The sequence below is a fragment of the Nerophis lumbriciformis genome, linkage group LG34 (assembly GCF_033978685.3).
Source record: "Nerophis lumbriciformis linkage group LG34, RoL_Nlum_v2.1, whole genome shotgun sequence".
NCBI lineage: Eukaryota > Metazoa > Chordata > Actinopteri > Syngnathiformes > Syngnathidae > Nerophis > Nerophis lumbriciformis.
In genome coordinates, this window is record NC_084581.2 from 14,997,029 (window position 1) to 15,023,433 (window position 26,405).

General features: G+C 41.1%; 1 protein-coding gene across 15 annotated transcripts in view; it reads right to left on the minus strand.

Annotated features, from left to right (window-relative positions):
- Positions 1-135: 135 nt before the first annotated feature.
- Positions 136-26,405, minus strand: part of LOC133576094 (clathrin coat assembly protein AP180) — a 44,229-nt gene continuing 17,959 nt past the window's right edge. The window contains exons 6-23 of one of the 15 annotated variants that reach the window (XM_072912218.1): positions 25,699-25,792; positions 25,495-25,606; positions 23,998-24,104; positions 23,894-23,935; positions 23,354-23,427; positions 21,460-21,472; positions 21,253-21,383; positions 18,971-19,044; positions 18,877-18,891; positions 18,279-18,449; positions 14,996-15,091; positions 7,618-7,710; positions 7,273-7,332; positions 5,863-5,949; positions 5,612-5,673; positions 1,540-1,626; positions 1,360-1,466; positions 136-601 (exon numbers count right to left, since the gene is read on the minus strand). In XM_072912218.1, the coding sequence (XP_072768319.1) occupies positions 1,380-1,466; positions 1,540-1,626; positions 5,612-5,673; positions 5,863-5,949; positions 7,273-7,332; positions 7,618-7,710; positions 14,996-15,091; positions 18,279-18,449; positions 18,877-18,891; positions 18,971-19,044; positions 21,253-21,383; positions 21,460-21,472; positions 23,354-23,427; positions 23,894-23,935; positions 23,998-24,104; positions 25,495-25,606; positions 25,699-25,792 (1,405 nt within the window). In that variant the 3' untranslated portion in view covers positions 136-601; positions 1,360-1,379. Of the gene's footprint in view, positions 602-1,359; positions 1,467-1,539; positions 1,627-5,611; positions 5,674-5,862; positions 5,950-7,272; positions 7,333-7,617; positions 7,711-14,995; positions 15,092-18,278; positions 18,450-18,876; positions 18,892-18,970; positions 19,045-21,252; positions 21,384-21,459; positions 21,473-22,201; positions 22,227-23,353; positions 23,428-23,893; positions 23,936-23,997; positions 24,105-25,494; positions 25,607-25,698; positions 25,793-26,405 lie in introns of those variants that run through there. The other 14 variants (XM_061929057.2, XM_061929059.2, XM_061929058.2 and 11 more) reach the window with 14 other exon arrangements.

Consider the following 26,405-nt stretch of genomic DNA (forward strand, 5'->3'; position numbering starts at 1 on the left):
AATTTGAGTTCTAAGAAAAAGAAAGAACACAGTAGATAAAGTCGTATTTGCATGTATTTTTGTTACCAATTAGGAGCATGGAGGGCTAAGCGGACATACTGGAGGTACAACCATGACACAAACATCGCTCAGTGTTAGTTGGGACGACGAGGATAGCTCAGTATTAGTTGGGACAAGAAAGTTAGACGATAAAAGAGTAGGGGGTATTATTGTTGGCCAGTGAAGGTACACACATTGAAACACAGTCCACATTTAATTAACAACACAGTCCTTGTCCCCCAAATGCGCAAAAAATCCATTCCAAGTCAGCTTGTATGCAGAAGTCCAGAAGGAATCTAAATACACATTTTTCCCCTCCCCCTCATAGTATATATTAAGTAAAGATTAACACTGATTTACACACACACCCACACACACAAGTTTTTTCTGTATCTATGGTTCACATTCACAGTTGTGCTACAACAGTACATCATGAAGGGCGGGGGAGTTTTTGAGGGGTTGCAGCCTCTAGAGGTGGGCGAGGATCGTTGGGCTGATGGTTAAGGTGGGGGGCAGTGGGGAAGTGCAGACATCCACAGAGCTCCAGACACAACAATCCAACCTACAACAGCAGCAAGACATTGGCGTTAGTAAACATAGCCCTAAAAAGTCTTTCTGCTGTCTTTTTGGGTGTAAAGCAGAGTGCTATTATTTTTCTGACAAATACTACATGGTTTGATTCCTATAGGTGGGACTTACTTTTAATTTCTCACACAGCTTACAAAACACACACAACTTTATGGTTTTTGGCCAAATTGCCATGAAATTTAGTACATGTCTTCTGGGGGACAAATTTAAGCAAGATTGTAGTGTGTGAATGTGAGTGTGAATGGTTGTTTATCTGCGATGGTGTGGCTGCCATCAAGCTGGGCCCTACCAACTTATTGTCCATAAGTCATTGACCAGTTGTCTTATGAATATGTCCCTTTGAGGATATCTGTATTACATGTATCCTTGCACATCTACAAATATTTTGACAACAACACATACGGGAATATAGGAGAAACTGTTATTTTTGTGGGAAAAAAATAACAAGTAAGTCAGTACGGTACTTGAACTTAAAAGGGAAGTGTTTCCCTTTAAAGGTTTTTTTCGGCCCTTCATAAAGCCGGGACAAATTTGAGCAAGATTGTTTGAAAAACATGGCCTCCATCAAGCAAACTGTCTTATGATCATGACATTTTGAGGATATCTGTAGAACATGTATCTCCAAATATTTTTGATCGCAACACATAGGGGGCGCCACTAATGATACTCTTTCGGGTCTAACAAGCATATGTAGGTCAAAAGAGTACTTGGACTTGTAAGTGCCATGTTTACCTTGAAGGTCTTTGTCGGGCCTACATGAAGTCCTTGATGTTGAGGTCATCCAGAGCGTTCCTGGGTGGAGGAGGCTTTCTGGGGCTCTGGGCTATTCCAGGAGACATCTGAACACACGCATGGAAAATTGTCAACTGACGCGCATTGACTGACACGTATACAAATCCATGAATGGGTTACCGGGCTGCCCGGGGTGGCACCGGTGGAAGGGAAGCCCGGCCTAACCATACTAGGCATCATGGGAGCGCCGACACTCGGTGCCCCAGGCTTTCACAGAGACAGACACAAAGAAAAGGAGACACTAAGAAACAAGCTATGACATTTAAACGGTTTTAAGGGAAGGAACACCTAACAAGGGGAAGTCCTTTGCTTTCCGGTAATGTCCGCATTGTTATGAGGGACATTACTGGACAGGACTATAAGTGGTCTTACCATGCCGTAGCCTGGGTGGCTCCCCATAAATAGAGGAACACCCATGGGTGCTGGCTAAAGGTGTAGAGGGGAGGGAGAGGAGGCGGAGTTGGGGTCACTGACATATAAGACAAACAATGCAAGACAATGCATGGCAAAGACAAGCACACACGTAGACACAGACACACTAACGCAGGGGTCACCAACCTTTTTGAAACCAAGAGCTACTTCTTGGGTACTGATTAATGCGAAGGGCTACCAGTTTGTTACACACTTAAATAAATTGCCAGAAATAGCCAATTTGCTCAATTTACCTTTAACTCTGTTATTATTGATAATTAATTATATTTATCTTTGTGGAAACACTAATCATCCTAATGATTTCTCACAATAAATATATATAGAAACAGATAAATATCAATATGCAACACTTTATTTGTTATATTTTCTCTAAGTGCACATTTTTCAAATTGAACATTTTCGAATGATCACTTCTAAGACAGTCTTGTGAAATCACAATATCCCATTTTAACTAGCGAGCCACTAACATTTTTTAACAAATCATGAATTACTTTGCACCATGTTTGTACAAATAATAACTCATGTAAAATACAAAAGTCAACTCTCAAATTTTTAAATAAATCATGTCACACTTTGAACTGGACACCAAATCTGTTTACTGTTTCTTTGTCAGTTAGTGGGAAGCCTGGCATTGCATGCGGTTAACTAGTGTGTTGTACTCTGGTGTGTAACTTGACACTGCAACTCTGAGTGAGTCTTGCAGATGTGCATCAGTGAGGCGTGTTCTGTGTTTGTTCTTGATGAAGTTCATGTCAGAAAAGGCTGATTCACAAAGATAAGTTGAACCAAACAGGCTTGCAACCTTCATAGCTGCTCTGCATACACCACTGTACTTTTCTGTGTCAACAAGGCACCAAAAGTTTGGTGCAGCCTGGTGGGCTTTGAGGTGGAGGTCATTTTGCAGTGTTACAATTTCAATCTCCACCTGTTCAGCATCCAGGCTGAATGTTGCACTCAGCAATGCATGATATGTCCACGTTCATGAAAGGATTAGAAATGAACGACACACATGGATCAAGCTGATCCAGGTCACAAAACCTGTTCTCAAACTCTTGCCCAACTCTGTTTCTGACCTGAGAGTACTTTTCTGCAACTTTGTCAAAAGCCTCAGATGCAGAAGCATTGTCTTTCAGCACCATCTGCACAGAGGGAAAGTGCAGCACTTTTTTCTCTGTAAATGCCAGCTCACTGGTAAGTGCTGCTATTTGAGCTATTTTTAGAACAGGCCAGGGGGCGACTCATCTGGTCCTTACGGGCTACCTGGTGCCCGCGGGCACCGCGTTGGTGACCCCTGCACTAACACAACAAAACCTTTCAACATGACAAGTTAATAACACCAGTGGTTCATAGAGATTAACACTAGCATTAGCTTTCTAGCATGCAAGGTAGTGGCTGTGCACATGCACAAAGATTTAAGAGTAGGTTTTTTTTGTAGCAGGCAGCCTTTGAATGAGAAAGTGTAACTCAAAATCTGTTTTAAAAAAAAGCAAAAGTCGGGGGCGGAGTTTAGCTGCAAAGCAAGTAGGACCTCCTATCTCCAAGTAACAGCTTCAATCCATTTCATCACTCTCCAGCAGATACTAAAGAAATTACATCATGATTTTAAAAAGGACATTTAAAGGTCCCCTATGCATATTCATGTATATTGATATTATAGCAATAATATGTCCCTAGAGTGTGTTTATGAGCACCAAACATCAGAAAAATCTATTATCTTTGTCACTTGGTTGCTCCACTTTTGAAAGAAAAAGTGCTGAAGCGGTGGCTTCTTCAGGCTTCACTGCATATCTTACTTTAAATCCTGGAGCTCTGCCAACTATCTGTCGGTCAGCGACAGACGAAGGAGCTGTAAGTTTAATCATTTTGTTTTTCTTCAGCGACTATGCTAACCTGGCACGATGTTTAAAATGTGAGCGTGATGTTAGCACTGTAGCTTATATAGCTATGCCAGTGTTGCTAAGGTTTGTGTCCTCCTGACCCATTCCTTAATGTTACATGCTACTTGTTTTAGATATGTGGCATCTATTATGTTGGACAAGTGTAGAGTTACAGTGTAAACACTGGAGAAAGTGAACACTAGTGCTTCTTGTAGCCACACACTGTGAGAGACAGGCATGGACAAACATGCACATTAAAGGGGAACATTATCACAATTTCAGAATTGTTAAAACCATTAAAAATCAGTTCCCAGTGGCTTATTATATTTTTCGAAGTTTTTTTCAAAATTTTACCCATCACGCAATATCCCTAAAAAAAGCTTCAAAGTGCCTGATTTTAACCACCCGTCCATTTTCCTGTGACGTCACATAGTGAAGCCAACACAAACAAACATGGCGGAAAGAACAGCAAGCTATAGCGACATTAGCTCGGATTCAGACTCGGATTTCAGCGGCTTAAGTGATTCAACAGATTACGAATGTATTGAAACGGATGGTTGTAGTGTGGAGGCAGGTAGCGAAAATGAAATTGAAGAAGAAACTGAAGCTATTGAGCCATACCGGTTTGAACCATATGCAAGCGAAACCGACGAAAACGACACGACAGCCAGCGACACGGGAGAAAGCGAGGACGAATTCGGCGATCGCCTTCTAACCAACGATTGGTAAGTGTTCGTTTGGCATTAAAGGAAACTAACAACTATGAACTAGGTTTACAGTATATGAAATACATTTGGCAACAACATGCACTTTGAGAGTGCAGACAGCCCAATTTTCATCAATTAATATATTCTGTAGACATACCCTCATCCGCTCTCTTTTCCTGAAAGCTGATCTGTCCAGTTTTGGAGTTGATGTCAGCAGGCCAGGGAAGCTAGGGTCGATAGGGGGTTTAGCTCGCTCGTCTGCGGGAACAAACTGCCGCCATTGCTTGCCGTGCTACCGAGGGCTTTTGTCCCTGAATTGCTCACACACTCCGGCAGATTCAATGGGGGTCTGGCGGCAGATTTCTTTGACTTTATCGTTGGAAATGCATCTGCTTTGAGTGTCGCAGGATATCCACACATTCTTGCCATCTCTGTCGTAGCATAGCTTTCGTCGGTAAAGTGTGCGAAACAAACGTCCAATTTCTTGCCACTTTCGCATCTTTGGGCCACTGGTGCAACTTGAATCCGTCCCTGTTCTTGTTGTTACACCCTCCGACAACACACCGACGAGGCATGATGTCTCCAAGGTACGGAAAACAGTCGAAAAAACGGAAAATAACAGAGCTGATTTGACTTGGTGTTTGAGAAAATGGCGGCTTGATTCCCGATGTGACGCCACGTTGTGACGTCATCGCTCCGAGAGCGAATATTAGAAAGACGTTTAATTCGCCAAAATTAACCCATTTAGAGTTCGGAAATCGGTTAAAAAAATATATGGTCTTTTTTCTGCAACATCAAGGTATATATTGACGCTTACATAGGTCTGGTGATAATGTTCCCCTTTAAAGCTACAGACATGCAAAATGGCTTGTTCCCAGTAGTGCTTGTACTCAAAGCACTTTTAAACTGTTTATATTCCAGCATCAAGGCTAGATTTTAAACAACAAACTTCCACTACACTATTGTGAAACCACTCACTTATTCAAACGTGATAAATAATATCATAATATGGGATCTTTAAGTCAAGTATTTAATCTTGTTTGCTTTCTTGCTGCCTGTTCAAATACAAGTGGACCTGTGACCAAGGAGAGCACGAGGAAGGCAAAGCGTCTCCGCCCTGCCTGGCACGGCCATGCGGCTTCACTCCATGTTAATAATGACACACACAACATTTACCATGGGGGCACCCCAACTGGGAGGAGCTACCTGAGGGGCCGCTGGGGTTCCCATTGTGAGATCTGACGTGGACGAGAAAGAGATAAAGTTACTGCAATATTACTGTCTTCCTAAACGTGAGTCAAATAAGTCAACATTTTGGGGAGCATTTCATCTTTGTATCAGTATTTTTTGTAATTATTTCATAAATGTTTCAGTTCCGAATTTTCCACAAACTGCTGTAAAAATGAATGACTAAAAGGACTACTTACTACTTGCCATGTTAGCCATGGAGGTGTCAACATCGCCCGCTTGGGGGGTCAAGGTGGGCTTCATTACATCTCCTAGCCCATCAAATGCTACAGGAAGGAAGGAAGGGGGACACAATAGGAGAGGAAGAATTTAGCTATCTACGCAGTCTTGGAGCAGACACACTTACTACTTGGAATCACCATGACAACCAGCTGCAGTCACCATGACGACAGAAGAAGGAGAGGAAATGAGCAGCAGAGCCGATAACTACGAGTTAGGCTTAGAGGGAAGTCATTTTAGTCCCAAACAAACTGCCTTACTTATTCAATATTACAGTTTCACATTTAAAATACGATGCTACTTAAGGGTGTAAGTTAATGCACTGAAATTTATAATCAGACAAAATATTAGGTAAAAATGTATTGATCTGTATGTTTAATTCCAATTCTGTTTCTGTGTTATATCAAAAAGAAATAACTATGCTTTTTAACTAGAGTTGACCATTTTAAGACAACACCTTAATATATTTAAATGTAATATAGTATATAGTGTATTTATACATTTTATTATTTTCTTAATGTTTTAGAAATTGAAGCAAAACATGACTTTTTAGTAACATATATGAAGGAATTACATGTTTTGTTTGTATATTTTTTTCAGCTTTTTTCCATTACATTTTTCGAATTGAAGGCATCATACAGATGCATTTCAATCATTTCTATGCCACTCCTGTCATTTTATTATGGGCTTCATAGTGCTTTATGGGAAGGGAAAGGAGCGCTGCAGCAATGATGGCGGGCGGGGTTCCCTCTTAAAGGAGCACTGCACTGCAATGCAGTACTGCACCGTGAGACACCATGAGCAAGGCGTTAAAAAGAGCGAGGAAACTCACCAAGTCAAATGGCGGGAAGCAAGCAATGATCCAGCCCGAGAGCCAGATAGGAAAAGAGAGTGAGAGAGCAGGGAATATATGAGGAAGATAGAAAGAGGAAATAAAATGCATCAATGCCAAGTATATAAGAGACAATAGTAGAGGAAGAGTTAAGCCTCAAAGCATCCACGCTGCACACTGTCCATTGTATAATAATTATAATGATATGATGCAGAGCGGTGGCAGGGGCTGTCTAAGTTACCATATTTACCAATGACACAGTGGGGAGTGGAAAGGTGGAAGGAATTCCCTCAAGACGCATTAGCTCTACATCGGCGTACAAACGAGGTGATGCTGTGATGACACCAACATGTCCGAGTGGGATTTAGTAGTATATGCACTATAATTGGTTATAACTATTAGTTCATTTAATAGATACAACATAAAAAAAATCACATGTATCTACAATATGTCATGTGGAGATGAAACGGATGAAACCGCATGTTGTTATTAGCCCTTCAGTGTGCAGAGTTGGGGGTCAATATTTCAGAGGGTTTACCTGACATGAGTTCCGCCCCGGGGGCGGCAGGTGCAGGGGGCTCTCCTCCTCCGGTGGACTCTGTCAGGTCAACAGGGCAATTGTGTCAGAGCAGAGCCCGCAGAGATGCGTCCATCGCAGCATTAAGGCACAGAAGGGGGAAGGAACAGTCAGCCTGGGGCTTCACAGCACACTGCTAACGCCAAAAAGCACATGTACACACCCATCCAACACACCAGGAGTTACATTACATTTCTGCAGTCATCATCAAAGCCATAAAAGAACCCACACGTGCAGAACTCTTAAGTGGGCATCTTTCCAAGTCTTCTAAAAGTTTGACACCCTGCTGTGAAGCTAGCTACCCACCACAAAACAGGCTCATGATGTCTCCACTGTCAGTTTTGGGTGGGGGCACAGAGGAAAGGATGGGTGGGATTGCGGACGAGTTGAATAAATCCGCTGGGGGAGAGGTTAACATGGAGATGGTGTTAGAATGGAACAACAGCAAATCATTTCATGGCACGCAAGAGCCATACATCCTCAAATAGTGGCCTATGCGCTTATAAACGCCTTGCTCTAATTAGTTGCCAAATTAATTTGAGCATTAATGCTTTCTTAATGGACATCTCCTCTTTTCCTCTCAATATAAGAAATATAAAAAAAAGTATTGTCTTGCATGGTCTTACAACCATGCTAATGCAAACTTAGATGTAACTTTTTTAAATGTTTTTCATTTATTTATTTATTTCAGGCAAAGACATAAAAAAGTACACAACACATAATAATATACATTAATATAGTGCAAAAGGTAATGTATAGTATGTAATGCATGATTGTCCAGTTTTGCCTGAAAGGGAGTGGGAAGAAGATCATTTATTTAATCCCACCCCCAGAGCACTTCAAGTGGAGCTGCACTTTTTTTTCACAATCATTATGAGAGATATGACGATGGATGTTTTTTTTCTTTTTTTCTTTTTGCATTCTAAATATTAAATAAATGCGATCAAACCTCTTTTTGTGTCTTTCTCGCCATTTCCGGGCCCTAAATGGCTGAGGTCCAATTTGTCGGATTACCTCCTCAGACTTTTTCTGTGCAGGTGAAATGAATGATTTATGATCTACAATAAACTAAGCGAGAAAGCAAACATAGGGACATACAGTAGTGACCACGGCGCCGCTATAAATAGTTTGTTCGCGTTAGTGCTTATAATAACAATATCACTAATACTTGGTTAATATTCAAGTCCCGAAATATAATTATTACAATTAGTATCGTTGGCTGTTTTTGAGTGGTTATTTATTGGATTTTATAGGCGAAATAGCAGACTATTATTTAAATTTTTTTATTTTTATTTAGAATGTATTAAAAAAAATCCATCCGTTGTCATATTTTTCATGATTGTAAACGATAGGCAAAATCCTCAAAAAAGTGCAATTCCCCTTTAAGCTCATCAGCATTATGCCGTTCGATCAAGCGTGTTCATAATATATGACAGTGAGGGAACAAGCAGGGGATAATTAGTTCCCTCTCCAACTGCACTACGTTGTTGATAGGAAATAATATTCGCAAATGAAAAACGCAAATAAAGCAGTTACACATTTTATTGACGGAATTGATAGTTTTCCTTTGACAAATACACGCTGCACGCGCGTTGGTGTGACCAAACGTTTTCCAACATTGGCTTTTTCAATATTTAGAATTTTGTATATAGGCTAAAAGTGACTCAAAGCTCTTTACATAGTGAAACCCAATATCTAAGTTACATTTAAACCAGTGTGGGTGGCACTGGGAGCAGGTGGGTAAAGTATCTTGCCCAAGGACGTATGGCGGACGCAGAGATCGAACCTGGAACCCTCAAGTTGCTGGCATGACCGCTCTACCATTCGAGCCACGTCGCAAAACCAACCCATCTAGATGTAGATATACTAAGATGTATACACTGTAAAAAAAAAAATCAGGATGTTAACAGTAAAAAAAAAACTGTCAGCTCACTCGCCAGTATTTTACTGTAACATTTTAAGTGTTTTTTTTTACACATAAATATTGTGAATTGAAAAACAGTATCATTATTATTTTTACTGTAGAATTCTGGCAACTGGGATAGGTTGATTGGCAACACTAAATTGGCCCTAGTGTGTGAATGTGAATGTGAATGTTGTTTGTCTATCTGTGTTGGCCCTGTGATGAGGTGGCGACTTGTCCAGGGTGTACCCCGCCTTCCGCCCGATTGTAGCTGAGATAGGCTCCAGCGCCCCCCGCGACTCCAAAAGGGAATAAGCGGTAGAAAATGGAATTCTGGCAACTGAGCTGCCAATCTTTTAATGTATAAGCTACAGTCATTGTTTTTACAGTGCATTACTGTAAAGTTAAAGTCCCAACGATAGTCACACACACATCCAGTGGTGAAATTATCCTCTGCATTTGACCTATCCCCATGTTCAACACCTGGAAGGTGAGAGGAGCAGTGAGCAGCAGCTGTGGCCGCACTCAGGAATTATTTTAATGATTTAACCCCCAATTCCAACCCTTGATGCTGAGTGCCAAGCAGGGAGGCAATGGGTCCAATTTTTATAGCCTTTGGTATGACTCGGCCGGGGGGTTTAAAATTCTCGACCTTCCAGTCTCAGGGCGGATATTCTAACCACAAGGCCACTGAGCAGGTAATTGGTAAATTGTAATGTAAATGTTCAACTGATCACCACCTGTAATGGTGGGGGAGGACGCCGGTCAGACCTGGCAGGCCCAAACACATTGTGAGATTCTGCTGGGAACGGCTGGCAGAATCTCCCATCAATTCCCACCTCTGGAAGAGTATCGAACATGTTCGAGGGAGGCAGGGGACATAGAGTCTGAGTGGGCCATGTTCTGTGCCTCTATTATCGAGGCAGCTGATCAGAGCTGTGGCCGCAAGGTAGTTGGTGCCTGTGGTGTCGATAATCCCAGAACCCGCTGGTGTACACCAACGGTGAGGGATGCCGTCAGGCTGAAGAAGGAGTCCAATCAGGTCTTTTTTGTCTCATTGGACTCCGGAGACAGCTGACAGGTATCGACAGGCTAAGCAAAGTGTGGCTTTGGCGGTTGCTGAAGCAAAAACTCAGTTTGGAGAAGCCATGGAGAATGATCTCTGGACAGTTTGTCAACACTGTGTATGGTTGGGATGGTGTCTTCAAAGACTTCCTTAATCCCACTTACACATATTCCTATGAGGAAGCAGTGCCTGCGGACTCTGTGGTGGGCTCTCTCATCTTTGGGTCTGAGGTTGTCGAAGTAGTTAAGAAACTCTTTGGTGGCAGGGCGCCGGGGGTGGACAACCTCCACCTAAATCTGGGTGGAGGTTGGCTCTGTATGCTGTGGGGCTGTCTTGGTTGACAAGACTTTGCAACATTGTGTGGACATCGGGGGCGGTGCCTCTGGATTGGTATACCGTGGTGGTGGTTTGTCTCTTTAAAAAGGGGGACCGAAGGGTGTGTTCCATCTATTGTTAGGTCACACTTGTCAGCCTTCCATGTAAGGTCTATTCAGGTGTACTGAGAGGAGGTTACACCGGATAGTCAAACCACGAAATCAAGAGGAGCAATGTGGTTTTTGCCCTGGTCGTGGAACTATGGACCAGCTCTATACTCTCGACAGGGTCCTTGAGGGTGCATGAGAGTTTGACCAGCCAGTCTACTTGAGTTTGGTGGACTTGGAAAAGGCATTTGACCATGTCCCTCGGGAAGTCCTGTGGGGAATGCTCCAGGAATATGGGGCATCTGACCGTCTGATTACAGCGGTCCACTCCCTGTATGATGGGTGTCAGGGCTTGGTCCGCATTGCCGGTGTTCTGTTAAATTTGGCTGCTTCCTCGAAAAAAAATCGACCAATAGCATAACAGAGTAACTTGATAGTGGGGTCTATTGAATTCCGCTACCACGTCATTTTTGCTGTCGAATTTTGTTTTACTCAGTATTCAGACACGACTCGTCGTAAACTGTGATTAAAACAAAAATGCAAGCTACCATTATTTGCGTCAATGTGAACTTCCTCACGCTGTATTTGTTTACATGCTTGTTGTCCGTTAATATACAATGCGAACTTCCTCACGCTGTAGTTGTATACAGGCTTGCTGGTCAGAAGATACAATGAAAGAAATATATTTTAAAATCACTGCTCATTTGAGCACAAGGAACACGAAGCAGTTGTTTTCTATGGGTATTTCGTTCGAGGCAAATGTTTGAAATATTTGCGCGTGCATGGCATGCTCAGTAGAGTTGGTTGCAGACATCGATAGGTTACAAACATCGATAGAACACCGGCAGTAAGTCAGACCCGTTCCCAGTGAGGGTTGGACTGCGCTGAGGCTGCCCTTTGTCACCGATTCTATTTATACGTTTTATGAACAGAATTTCTAGGCGCAGTTAGGGCGTTGATGGGCTCCGCTTTGGTGGCTGCAAGATTTGGTCTCTGCTTTTTGCAGATGATGTGGTCCTGCTGGCTTCATCTGGACATGATCTTCAACTCTCTTGGAGCGGTTCGCAGCTGAGTGTGAAGCAACTGGGCTGAGAATCAGCACCTCTAAGTCAGAGTCCATGGTTTTAGCTCAGAAAAGGGTGCAATATCATCTCTGGGTTGCGGATGAGATCCTGCCGTGGGGTCTTGTTCACGAGTGAGGAAATAATGGATCGTGAGATCGACAGACGGATTGGTGCAGCGTCTGCAGTGATGCAGATCCTTTATCGATCCGTTGTGGTGAACAAGGAGCTAAGACGGGAGGCAAAACTCTCAATTTACCGGTCAATCTACATTCCTATCCTTTCCTATTGTCACAAGCTTTAGGTTGTGACTGAAACGACAAGATCGCGGATACAAGCGGCTGAAATGACCTTCCTCCGTAGGGTGGTAGGGCTCACCCTTAGAGACAGATAGAGAAGCTCTGTCATTTGGGAGGGGCTTGGAGTAAAGTCGCTGCTCTTCCACATCGAGAGGAGCCAGATGAGGTGGTTTAGGTATCTGGTTAGGATGACCCCTCGGAAGTCTCCCTGGGGAGGTGTAATGAACACATCAGACCTATAGGAGGCCTGGGAACGGCTTGGGATCCTCGGGACAAGCTGGGCGAAGAAGCTGGGGAGAGGGAAGTATTGGCTTCTCTGCTCAGACAGCTGCCCCTGGGACCTGACCCCGAATAAGCAGAAGAAGATGAATAGATGGATGGATACTATAAATGGAAAAACTGTGTCACTTTTATTTTCACAGTAAAATTTAGGTGAATGAGCCGCCAGTATTTTAGCCGCCAACAGCCTTTTTGTACAGCGTAAGTAATTGTAAATAAAAGCCTCCATTTAAATACAATCCTTAAAATTGACAACTGCTGCACGCTCAAGTTGAGGAAAAACATAGGCCACTATTTAAGGAAATATTATTTACAGGTAATGCAGAGCATGCAAAACATGCTGAATGAGTGTGTGAAAATTTCAAACACGTTTTCTGTTCTAGTTCAAATAGAGGACAACGCCACCATGTGACACCGCAAGGCAGGAAATGTGAGCACACCAGACGGGACAGCATGGATGCAAAAAGGGGGTACCTGCTGTAAACAAGCCAGCAGTGGGTGTGGTCTCTGCTTGGATGCACCTTGTGTCAGGCATGGGCTCAAAGAAAGCTACAAACGCACGACCAGAAAGCTCAAAACATGACAGCAGACAAGCGCAAGATTTCTTCCAATAAAGAGAAGTGATTCGGGCACAGTGAAAGAGGAGAGGCAGCGCAAACACGTCCGTTGTTTACCGCTGAAAAAATCGACCGCAGGGTCAGTGACTACGGGTGCTGAAACGGTTGCCGTGGTGACGACAACCATGGTGGATGCGGTGGTAGAGAGCGATGAGGGTGAAGGTGCGGGCAGTGCAGAGCTAAAACCTGTGTTCTCCGCTGACATCACGCCAAAAAGGTCTAGACCTGGAGATGCTGCGGTGGTGGTATTGGTAGTGGCGCTACCATCTGAGGGGGCAAAGGGGTCTTGTGGAAAGATGAGGGGGGATGTTAGACACACAAAAACACAATGGATGTTTGATGTGGTTATGAAAACTGTGAAAATTGGAAAGTTGTAAGGGGAACTGCACTTTTTTTTCTAATTTTGTCTATTGTTTACAATCATTCTGAAAGATATGACAACAGATGGATTTTGGAAAAAATGCATTTTAAATATTAAATAAACTTGATCAATAGTCCGCTTACATTGGAGTCTATGGGAGCCATTCAATTCTGCCTATAGAGCCCCTAAAAACATCCAAACACCTCCATTAGGGTTTTCTATACATGATGTAAGTACATATGTAATGTAGTAACAGGCAGTTTTATAATAACATTACATATTTCAAAAATTTTAAACATATGTGGTGCATTGATTTCAAAAATGCATCAGAGTTTGCTTTTTTTCTGCTCACTGCAGACTTCACTTACTGTACAATGTCTCCTGTAATTAGGATGCCTACTGCTAGGATGTATACATATTCCTATTTAGATGAAAAATGTCTCATAATCCTCGCGAAGAAACGGGTTGGGGGAGCGGGGGCAGAACAAGCGCTTTTCGTGTCATCCTCGCCAGTTCCAGGTCAGAAATGGCTGTCAAACTATCCCAACTTGTTGGATTATATTCTCAGCCACCTTCTGTCCAGGTGAGATGCATGATTTATGATCTACAATAAATTTACAGGGAGCAAGGAAGCGAGAAAGTAACAGACCACTCGATTATGTAAATCTAGGATCACAGAAAGGGATCACGTCGCCGCTATAAATAGTTTATCTGTGTTAGCGCTTATAATACCTTTATCACCAATACTTGATTAATAGTCAAGTCACGAAATGTAAATTGAGTATTGTTGGCGCTTTTGACTGGTTATGTATCGGATTTTATGGCCGGAATAATGGTCTTTCAGCGGACTATCATAATGATTGTGAACGATTGGCAAAATTCCCAAAAAAGTGCAGTTCCCTTTTAAGATCTTGGACTCAGAAAGAAGAAGTTGAGGAAAATGGATGATGTTTAGCTTTTAGCTGTGGTCAGCGATGTTTTTTGTTTACGTTCAACCACGTTCACTTTTCAGACTGTACCTCGACACGATATTCAATGCTTCCCACTGTTCTTGAGTAAAGCAGAGAGGATCCTATCTGCTCCTGTTATCTGTTGTTAAATAAACGTCCCAATGCAAAACAAAGGCAACTCTTTCTAACTCGCCCCAAAACCAGCCATCTGCCGCATGTCCTTTTTTACGCAGACGTGTGAAGGCAAGTAATGAAAGCGAGGAAGGGAAGTTCATTGTCTTCTGTCGCCATGGAAACAACAAAAGCAAAGGCACCAGCAACACTCAATAGCTAATCGGTGCACCTCCTGTCCCCACACATAGAGGGATGGAAACTTTAAAGCCATACTACTACAGTTTCCACTACGACAATCATAGTTGGACTACTCCTTCATCTTAGTGAGACATTGTGGACAGTAATCATTTCCAACTGAACAATTTGGCCAGTTCCCTCGCTCCTTAGAGGGATTTTTTGGGATGAACTACAAGAGAGGCTATAGCAAAGCCTGCAGGCCGTCCCTCGGGTCTAACATCAACTATTTCAGAGCTCACAAAAGGCCCAAAATTCCCAGAGACACAAAATCTTCTAGCTGGCATAGCCACAAAGGATGGAATCAACTCCACATTTCCTTCCACGTCCATCCATCCCTACTCGTTCACACCGTCTTGTTGACTTTATGTCACCCACCAGCTCCAGTGGTAGTGGATGTTGCAGTGGCAGCAGTTCCGCCGTCCGTTGCTGCAGCAGGGGTCTCCGTGGTGGCAGCGGGTGTGGCAAAGGCGTCTGAGGTTCACACGCAGAAAAAGCCCAATGGAGGATAGACGGAGGAGGAGCCCAAAGTGGTCAGAAGAGAAGAAAAAAGTCAGGAGAGGAAAAGAGAGTCAGAAAAAGAAGTCAATAACATGCATCCAGCAGCACTGGCAGGTTGCCATGACACAGAGGTGACAGACAAATGGTGAAACAGACAAGGAGGCATTCTAGCTTTTTGCTAACAGAGTGCAGAGAATGTTCCATACAAATAGCCGATACGCTGTAACAGCATATGTTTCAGCACACGTTTGCAGCAGTGACAAGTTTGATAGAAGTGCTTTTTTTGCTGCGTTGAAGGAAAGCACACCAGTCTATCAAACACAAACTCCATATACAGTAAAATGTAAGCTGATTGTGTCACCAATGGCCAGCATTTTAACATCAATGCATCGCTATGGATCAATTCATTTTGTTGATTCAATTCAATTTGATGCATTTTGCTTGCAGATTACAGATTGAGTGAAATACAGTGGAACCTCTAAATGTCAAAAGTTCAAAAATTCAGTCCTCCAATGTCGCGCCATACATGATGCTTGCATTGGAACTCACTAGGCATCAAATAAATTATTCTGGGTGTTTTGTTTTTTCCTTCTTTTTTTAATACACATTTTCCCCAAAAAGTAGAGTCATACATGCTATGAAAAGAAAAATATACACAGGAAGTGACGTGACGTTATTAGACTTGCATTCAAAGCAGTGAGACGCCAGCGTCACATACTCACACCCCAGAGTTAAGGTGGCATGCTTTTTTTTTTTTTACTTCTTTTTAATACTATATAATTTACAGGTATTACAAAAACTAGATACTTAACTACAACTTTAAAGCTTTATTGTTTTAGATCAGTATATTCTATTATTAAGACAGTGGTAGTTGTTAATGTTGGAGTTTGTTTATTTGTACATTACTCAACTCATAAAGTTATGGGTGGATTTTCATGAAACTATGTATAAATGTGTGAAATTAAATAAGAAACAAGTGATTACATTTTGTGGGTGATTCAGATCATTTGTACTGTTACCTTTTGTTTTGGTTCTGAGCCTCAACTTCTGTGGGTGTATGCCAGCGGTCCTGCCTCCACCAAAAATGAGTGGATTTAATTTCATTCTGCTATAAATAGCTCAAAAAGTTCCAGTCCGGATCACCGTCTGGATTCAGGAATTCCTTTTTACTATTGAAAGTTGTGGCTTGTGCAGCCCTTTGAGACACTTGTGATTAAGGGCTGTATGAATAAACTTTGATTGATGATTGATTGATTAAAAGGTAGAGCTTGGTCTGCGCGCTCCCAAAGTGCTTTACTAGTTTACACTGGTTTGAGCCAAAAGGTTACTTATAAATTGTACAATATTGGATGTTTGATGATAGTTTGATATTGGAACAGATTGTTTCTATCTCCATTAGTTCTTATGCTAGTAATCTTTTTTATATTATTTTATTATTATAATCTGTGGTAAACTATCATCTTGGAATATTTATTGTGTTTAGGGATGGGGTACCTTTCACATTTAAATCGATACTGTACAAATTTTTGGTACTTTTGTGTGTGTTCATGTATTAATAAATGTTTGTCTACCAGTAAAATCTTTTTTTTTTAACATTTAACAGTGAGTTGATAATAACTGTGCTGTCCAGTTGTGATCTTGTTTTCTTACACTCATGACTTTCATTTGCAAGTATTATATAGTAGACTTTGCATGCAGTTGCAATTCTAAGACGTGTATAGACTTTGTTGTGTTGCCCAGTCTTTGCCATATGAAGCTGATTGTGCCAATATTTTCTTTTGTTGAGCCCTACAAACTGTTTGTACTAAGGCTTTCAAAAATAACGAGTTAACTCATGTGATTAATCACAAAGAAATGTATAATTAAGCAGATTAGTCATGCCATTTATTTTAACCTTTATCCTAACCATGAATGGTTACCTAAAATGTGGCACTGCTAGTTATACGGTCAGGGATCACGTCAATGCATAAATCAGTGCAAAGATGAACGAGGAGACTGTTGTGCTCACCGGAAATGTTTTACTTCAAAATACACCCTACTGGACTTTAGATAAAGCTGTTGCCAAGATTTGAGCAAACAATGACGCACATTGTAATTTTTTTTCCTGTATGACATTCTGACAATAAAATTGCATTTGTATCCAAATATTTGGGTCTTTTTAAACTTCAAATATGCCAGGGAGCAATTAACTCAAACTTCAAAAGTGTGATCGATCTATTTTTTTTTTTTAAATATACTTTTACAGCAGTAGTTTATGCTGTAATTATTGTACTTATTACACACCAGATGTTTGATTATAACATGCATCTTAGTTGCAGTTTTCAATTCCAAATTTGTAGGTGTTGAAATTAGCACGTAAAATCGCTAATGCTAATCAGTAGCACATCTATGGCAAATCCAATGCAAATTAGCAACTCACTAGCACAATTGAAAAGTGGAACCTTGCTGTAATTTTGAGCGCCTTCCTCTAGGTTTGTTGGAAGGGAAAATTGTAACATTACCTTAAGGCAGTCTGGTTGAGTCCACTCTGAGTGCTTGACTGCTTGTTTCCCAGCCAAGAGCCTGAGCCGGTGCCGGGATGTCACGTGCAACAAAAAGTATCAAAATATGGCACCATTTGATTTTACATGAATTGGTACTCGTTACTACGGACGGACTTCGGTCGGTACTTACAAAAATACCAAATTCGGTAACCATCCCTAATTGTGTTTGACCTTAAAGGTTCCATTGTAAAAGCATTTTTTCTGTGGTTGCACTTCTGATTACAGCATGAAAATTCCAATCAAATGATTTCCTCAATAAAAAGCTTCTAACAATGTTACAAGGTAGAGAATAACATAAACTTCATAGCCAGTTTATGAGATGCTTTTAGAGAAACAATAGTAAGTATTGTCATTTTGCTTAGGACAAAACTAGTGATAATTGCTACATGTTATCTCTATGACTGGCCCTCATCACAGAAACTACAGTACCATTTACCAATCTGAAAAAGGTGCTGACAAGAATTTGGGCTGTAATTTAAAGCGCTACCATGTCAGTCAGTAAACTGTATGTGCATGCAACTGAGTGTGGCTTCACACCATCAGAAGGGTTCGGGGGTGCGCGAATTGAGCTTCCCAGAGTGGTTCTGTGGTACAGAACACCCAAGAAGCCCACTAACCTCCTAACAGATCCATATTGGTGGCGCCAGGGGAAGAGGTGGCCGCTGTGCTAGTGGGAGGAGCTACGGGGACTCCGGCCTCTGGTGCCGCAGGGGTGGGAGACGTTGCCGAAGGTGACTGGGCGGCCTCCGCTGCGAGGGTGGGCTCGGCGAGCAAGGAGTCGCCCATTTCTGCGAGTGCCGGCGAGGAAGGGGGGAGTGCGAGGGTTGGCGTCCCCAAATTAAAGGCGCCAAAGTAAGGAGGAAGCAAAAAGAGCCAGCCATGGCACCCATACACAAAAATAAAATTCAAAAAATTCAAATTAAGATTATTTGGAATTAAAAATCAAAATCCATTGAAATCAAAAATTAGCAAAGAAACAACAAAAAAAAGCCCCCGTTATAAATCAAAACCACAGAATGGAGGATGCGGGAGGTAGGGAGGAGAGAGAAAGAAACCAGGACACTCAGACGAAAGAAAAACAGCTACAAGGAGACAAACCAGGGGGTAAACATGACACATCCTAACACACTGACACTGTTTACAGGCTGGACTTGATCAGGTTCAACAGACAAAAACATATGGAAACCACCTGGAGGAGGAGGGAAGAACACTCACCCGAGCCGAGAAGGTCTGTGGACAACACAAGAAATATTATACTGTATATAATACTCCCTAAAATAACGTGCATGTGGATGAAACACTGACTTACCTCCCCAGGATGTGGGGGCGGCCGATGTTGCCGGTGGACCAGAGGAGGAGAGAGGATCCAGGTCCAACAAGGAACTGGAGGATAAGGTTTAAGAACAATTAGTCCCTAAATTCTTAAAATGTATTGTTAAAATGTACATAAACGTTTTGCTTGGTTAGCTGCAGTGCCCCACCATCTTCAAAAGATGGCAATGTCGTGGGGAAAACAACTAGTACCACTTTATAATATATACTGTATACTGTAATTACAGCAGATAAATGTGGGTTCACTATTTGGCAAAACATGTGTACTATTGCCTTTTCACTCAACAAATTATTATATATTTAATATAGCGCAGTCATTTAGTTCCTGTCAGACGACTCCCTATTCCGGATCCCCCTGCCCTTTCTTCGCAGCGTATGGCTTGCCTTGTTTCCGCCTCAACTAGCCAAGAAACTTTATAGTTTCATCTGCTTTTACACAAAGTGGTGTGATACAGTAAAAAATATACATTTCCTGCAAAGATGTGTTATCATTTACACCGTCTATGCTGCTACAAATTACGAAAAAAAATAAGGATACCATTATATTGTACAAAACCCAAAACCAGTCAAGTTGGCACTTTGTGTAAATCGTAAATAAAAACAGAATATAATGATTTGCAAATCATTTTAAACGTATATTCAATTGAGTAGACTGCAAATACAAGACACTTAACGTTAGAACTGGAAAACTTTGTTATTTTTTGCAAATATTACCTCATTTGAAATTTGATGCCTGCAACATGTTTCAAAAAAGCTGGCAAAAGTGGAAAAAAAGACTCAGAATGTTGAGGAATGCTCATCAAACACTTATTTGGAACATCCCACAGGTGAAAAGGCTAATTGGGAACAGGTGGGTGCCATGATTGGGTATAAAAGCAGCTTCCATGAAATGCTCAGTCATTCACAAACAAGAATGGGGCGAGGGTCACCACCTTGTGAACAAATGCATAAGCAAATTGTCTAACAGTTTAAGAACAACATTTCTCAACGAGCTATTGCAAGGAATTTAGGGATTTCAGCATCTACGATCCGTAATATCATCAAAAGGTTCAGAGAATCTGGAGAAATCACTGCACGTAAGCGATGATATTACGGACCTTCGATCCCTCAGGCCGTACTGCATCAAAAAGCGACATCAGTGTGTAAAGGATATCACCACATAGGCTCAGGAACACTTCAGAAAACCACTGTCAGTAACTATAGTTTGTCGCTACATCTGTAAGTGCAAGTTAAAACTCTATGCAAATATGCAAAGCAAAAGCCATTTATCAACAACACCCAGAAACGCCGCCAGCTTTGCTGGGCCCGAAATCATCTAAGATGAACTGATGCAAAGTGGAAAAGTGTTCTGTGGTCTGACAAGTCCACATTTCATATTGTTTTGGAAACTGCAGACGTTGTGTCCTCCGGAACAAAGAGGAAAATAACTATCCGGATTGTTATAGGCGCAAAGTTGAAAAGCCAGCATCTGTGATGGTATGGGGGTGTATTAGTGCCCAAGGCATGGGTAACTTACACATCTATGAAGGCGTCATTAATGCTGAAAGGTACATACAGGTTTTGGAGCAACATATGTTGCCATCCAAGCAACGTTATTATGGTTATCAGCGTGGCTTCATAGTAAAAGAGTGCAGGTACTAGACTGGCCTGCCTGTAGTCCAGACCTGTCTCCCTTTGAAAATGTGTGGCGCAATATGAAGCCTAAAATACCACAACGGAGACCCCGGACTGTTGAACAACTTAAGCTGTACATCAAGCAAGAATGGGAAAGAATTCCACTTGAGAAGCTTAAAAAATGTGTCTCCTCAGTTCCCAAACGTTTACTGAGTGTTGTTAAAAGGAAAGGCCATGTAACACAGTGGTAAAAATGCCCCTGTGCCAACTTTTTGCAATGTGTTGCTGCCATTAAATTCTAAGATAATGATTATTTGCAAAACAAAATTACGTTTCTCAGTTTGAACATTAAATATATTGTCTTTGCAGTATATTCAATTGAATATAAGTTGAAAAGGATTTGCAAATCATTCTATTCTGTATTTATTCATAAATTAGACAATGTCCCAACTTCACTCATTTTGGGTTTTGTAGATATTACAAAATAAAACTAATGTTTATAAATAGTGCTGTTCTTGCCGACTCTGCTTTTCCTTTCCTGGCCTTGGGGGATTGCTCTCCGCCCCTAGTTGGACACCGCAATTGTGAGTAACTTTTTTGTCGATTTATTTGGTGTTTGCAGGAATTGAACAAGTCGGTACATACTCTTCCGCTGGCTCGGGTGCAGCCGGAGCAGCAGCAGCAGCGGCCTCCCCAGGCGGAGGCTGCAGTGTGGGGACGGCATTTGAGGATTTGGCCGGAGTGGAAGTTGGAGACACATTGTTAGTGGGAGACCCCTGGAAGGTACGTAATGGCAGCTAAGTCAGTGGTCCAGCAGACACAATCTAGAAACTGTTTAAAATGTGAGCTTACCTTCGTTGGAGACCTGAAAGGAAAAGGAGAGTATTTTGATTAAGTGGTGGAAAATATACTTTTATAGATTTTCTCCAAGAAATCTGGTAAGTTACTCCACAAAGTGCATCATGTAAGCATATGAAGGGTTTAATTCCATTCATCACATTGATGAATGATGATGACGATGGTTTAAAATACTTTTTGTCGGCTAAACTTTTTTTTTTTTTTTGCTAAATTAGCAAATAATTAATGAATCAAGGAATTAACCACTTCATGTTTTGCAGCCTGCTCTCACAAGAATTTAGTAGCAATTATTTTATGTACATTCACATTTATTTCATTGTAAATGAAATACATTTGTGATTATTTGATTCATTCTATGTGTTATATTATAACAAATAAAAAAAATCGAATTTTCTGTGAGATTAAATATTTTTTCAAGCAAAATTGTAAAATTATATTTGAAAATGTTATACAATTGTCCCCTAAATTCTTATGGTTCGTATTGCAGGTGTGAATGAGACAACACACAGTTTGTCTCTGGTAGCATGTGCGTCTTGTAGAGTTCACACATGTATACACACACACACACACACACACACATCACATGTAAAATATAGGTTACTAATAGAATCTATTCCCATGGGAAACACCTGCTTGCTTCCCATTGGAATAGCACATCAGTTTACCTGTTAGAAGTGTGATACAGTAAAAAAAAAAAAACCATTCAAAGAGATTACTGTCCGCTGCCCCAAAGCCAACACACGGTTGATGCTCACCCTTCACTGGGGATTCCAAATGAACAACAAAAGGGGATAAGAGAGAGGAAGGGTTAAAGGAAAATAAAGAATTACAACAACTGCCATTGACTAAAGCCACTTGCCACAACAAATATAAATGTCTGGAATGAAATATAATTTTACAAAATCTTTTTTTTATATATTCTGTCATAATAATGATGATATACCGTAATACCTAAAATAAAAATAGTACATCTTCAAAGCAATGGGAATTATTCCCCAAGTAAAACAATACAGCAGTACCTTAACTCAAGAGTGTTTTGAAATAAGAGCTGTCTCTCAGCTAATTATTATGCTTAGAGTTCCCATAAAAAAAAAACTTTAATTACATCCCCGCCATTAGTTGGCATAGTAAAAGCCAGAGTGAACCCCATAATATCCGACCAAATCATCTGGTCTTACTCGCTAGCATTAGCTTAAAGCTAGGGATGGACATTACTAACTTTGCAAAATAATTCGAGCATGTCACTGCTAGTCTGCACCATACTGAAGCAGAATACGTCTTACAACATCCAAGGATATTAAAATAATATTGAAACGGTGGACATTTATCCATTAAAAATATGGCAAAACTGCTGATGATGTCTTTGACGGGGAAGCAGCTAGAAAGAGTTCCTGTAGAAGTCCACTTTAAAGCTAAATGCTGTACATTATAATTACATTACTTCATAAAACTATTATAGTTGTTAGTAGTACATTATATTGTATTGTTTCTATACAATATTTATTGTCTAAAATGTTATTTTCTTTTTAAAAGGCATGTTACATGTTACATTTTTTTTGGTGAGGAGGCAAGCTCCAATTAAATTTATTTCAATTAATTTCAACAGGAGATCTTCAAGTGTATCAAGTTAAGAGCTTGAGGTACAACTGTATTTTAAAAATTGGGAGAAAAATCCAGAAAAAAATGTAGTTGTGTTTAATTTTTTTAGGTAGCTTTTGAGTTATCCTACTCACTTGCAAACAAACAAAACCTCTTTGGCAATAACGAGAGTCTAAATATGAGCATCTGACATATTAATTAAATGGCAAAACAATCACGTTAAAGCCTTGAATAAATGAAATTGAAATAACACAAATAATCTCCAATATGACACTCAATTCAGAATTACCCCTTTTTGCCGCCTTTTACATCCTCCAAGCCATTCATGTGTGTTTCCAGGGACTCCAGGATACTGCTGGGAGCCTGACAAAAAAACAAAAACAATCATCAAGCTTAAAATAAAATTACATGAAAAGCTGCCACATCAGAACACACAACAGTGTACGTCTACCTGATTACTTACCAGGATTTATCAAAAAACAGAAAACACACACCCGCTGTGCATGCACACACAAACACATAATCAGTGTGTGTATCTGACTCGTGTCACACAGAATAAGGCTCAACATGCCAACACTCCATCCTTCAAACAGGCACTCAGCCCACGTTACTATGGTTACCGGCTCCTCGAGAGGTTTAAAAGGACAGTCGTCATCGTCTGAGTCCGCTAGGTCCACCACCGTCCCCGGGTGGAGACACTGAGGTCAAGGGTGTTGAGATGGCAGTGGGTGAAACATGGCGTGTGTTTACATGCAGCCACACGCCATGCATGTTACCAATCCGATTATACATTGTGGGAATTAGTTTGGAAGATCATGTGGTGACTCACGTAGTTGATGTCAGGAATGTCATTTTTCTCAACACCAACTGTCTGGAGAGAGAAATAAAGTTGAAAAAAAAACCACCACTATTTCTGCTATGTTTAAGGGGTACCTCCGCCAGCTTCATGAATTCGCCAATCTTTGTCACTCGGGTCAGGAACCTTTTGTAGATCTCCAACGCCTCCTTACAGTCACTTTTTTTCATCTTGAAGTATTTCTCTGCACAAACAAACAACATTTGTTTCTACTAGGGGTGTAACAGTACGTGTATTTGTATTGAACCGTTTCGGTACGGGGGTTTCGGTTCGGTTCGGAGGTGTACCGAACGAGTTTCCACACGAACATATTAAGTAGGCACCTCCACTTCCTTCTGCCTCTGTCTCTGTCAGTCCTCTACACAGCACGCAGAATTGTCCCACCCACACAACCATCTGATTGGTTACAAATAGAGTGGTAACAGTCAATCAGCAGTGCGTATTCAGAGCGCATGTAGTCAGTGCTTAGCGTTTAGCAGGTAAGCATCAGGCTGCGGACTCTCCCCAAATTATAATAAACACCTCCCAGTCAACTACTAGTAACATCACTATGAGCCCGTTGACCTTCTAGAAATATGAAAGGCAGCTCAGCTCGCTCGCAGTCCTGGCTTGAGGTGAAGGCTAATTCGCTTTTAGCGTAACGTTAGCTCATTTTGCGGTGTGTGTGTGTGTGTTACGGACAGCAAAGCCCTGTCTGTCTGTTATTTCACTTTAACTTTTTCTGTGCTGATTGAGCTGTGTCGAAGCAGCAAAAAAGGACATTATGTTAAATGAAGAGTTTCTGTCTCTGATAGTTGATATAATAATGTAACTGCATCATTAAGCCTACATGAACTCCATGGTGTTCAGGGATGAATAGTCTCTCCTATTGCTATTGTACCATTTTTTCAGCTATAGTTACATTAATCATTAGTAATGCAGCAGCCTAGTTTTGAATGGCAGGGTCCCTGCTATCACATGTTGATAAAAATATAACATTTACATAATACAAATCAACTACAGGCTTCCCAAATGCTGTAATAAATCAAGCACGATGAGTTGACTTGAAACTGTTTAATGTTGCACTTTTTATATGTAGAAGAAAAGTGTTGTCATTTTATTTAATCTGAGCAACAACTTGAGGCAGTTTAATGTTGATTAACGTGGGCAGAATTATTATAGTGTTCCCAATGTTAAAAGACAAGTCGCCACCTCATCACAGGTCCAACACAAATAGACAGACAACATTCACACTCACATTCACAAACTAGGACCAATTTAGTGTTGCCAATCAACCTATCCCCAGGTGCATGTCTTTAATAGCATACACACTACTCACTGGCTTTTAAGGAAGTGGAAAGAGGAAGTTACATTCTTCATTTATGCTTTTTAACATTCTTAATGGTCATACAACTCCAAAAAGAAGTTAACCGATATAGTGAAACAACTAACTTTGCGATGTAAATGTGCTCTGATTTATTGTGTTTGTCAAAATGATAACGCCAAGACGGAAAGATGTGTACCACTGTACCACTTTCCATTTCCGTCACCCTTTTTTAGAGGTTCCATTGTATTGTGTTGTTGCCATGACTGACCTAATAGGTTGATGATGCCATCGTTGTAGGAAGCAAAGAGTTTGACCAGATCCTTGAAGAGGAGCATGAAAGCACCATTGATGATCCCGTTGTTTAGCTCCTTGGGGTGAACCTGTCCGGAGTGACGTGAGAGCTTTCTTATTGCCTTGTTATCAAATCCAATCATAAATGTCGCCAAATAGTAAGCCTTTTAACCGAACTTACGTCAAACTCCAGGAGTGTGTCGATCTGAGTCTGCAGGACAGGCATGCCCTTCAAGAGCTTCTCTGTGGTCATGGTCCTCATCACACCCTCAGCCCTGGTTTACAAACACAATATGGTCACACCAAGACAAGGAAACAAGCCAATTCAATGAACCGACAATGGCCAAATACTGCACAGCAGGCATTTTCAACTCAAAAAGCTAAAGACCAGGAGGCTGGACTTCTCCCTTCACTATCAGTCTTATGTTGTGTATTCTGCAGAACCAGCGTCCTCTACAGTAGACATTTGATTTTGGTCTATTTATTTTGTCAGAGTTACGGGAGCGCTCTGCTGTATTTTAAGGACCTTCTGCAAAACAGCAAGTCAAAGGTCATCTCTGTCACAGCGCGCTAGTGTTTTTAAGTATCAACTGCAAACATGTGAGTCTATGACAAGTTTTTTTTAACTGAATTCGCCAGTTGCGTAGCCCAAATGAAGAAAAAGAGACCTAAAATGGAACTTTGAGGAACACTTCTAATATAACTGATAGCAACAAGCTACAGCAACACCTTAGTTGCATAAATCACATTATGGAAAAAATGTGTAAGGAGAGGACTTAAAGAGGTGCCTTGAGGAACAACTCAGTTATGTCAATCACAAATTTAGACCCTGGTGTTCTACATTGGCTAGCAAGTTTAAAATGTCAATGCAAGGATCTGACAATGTGT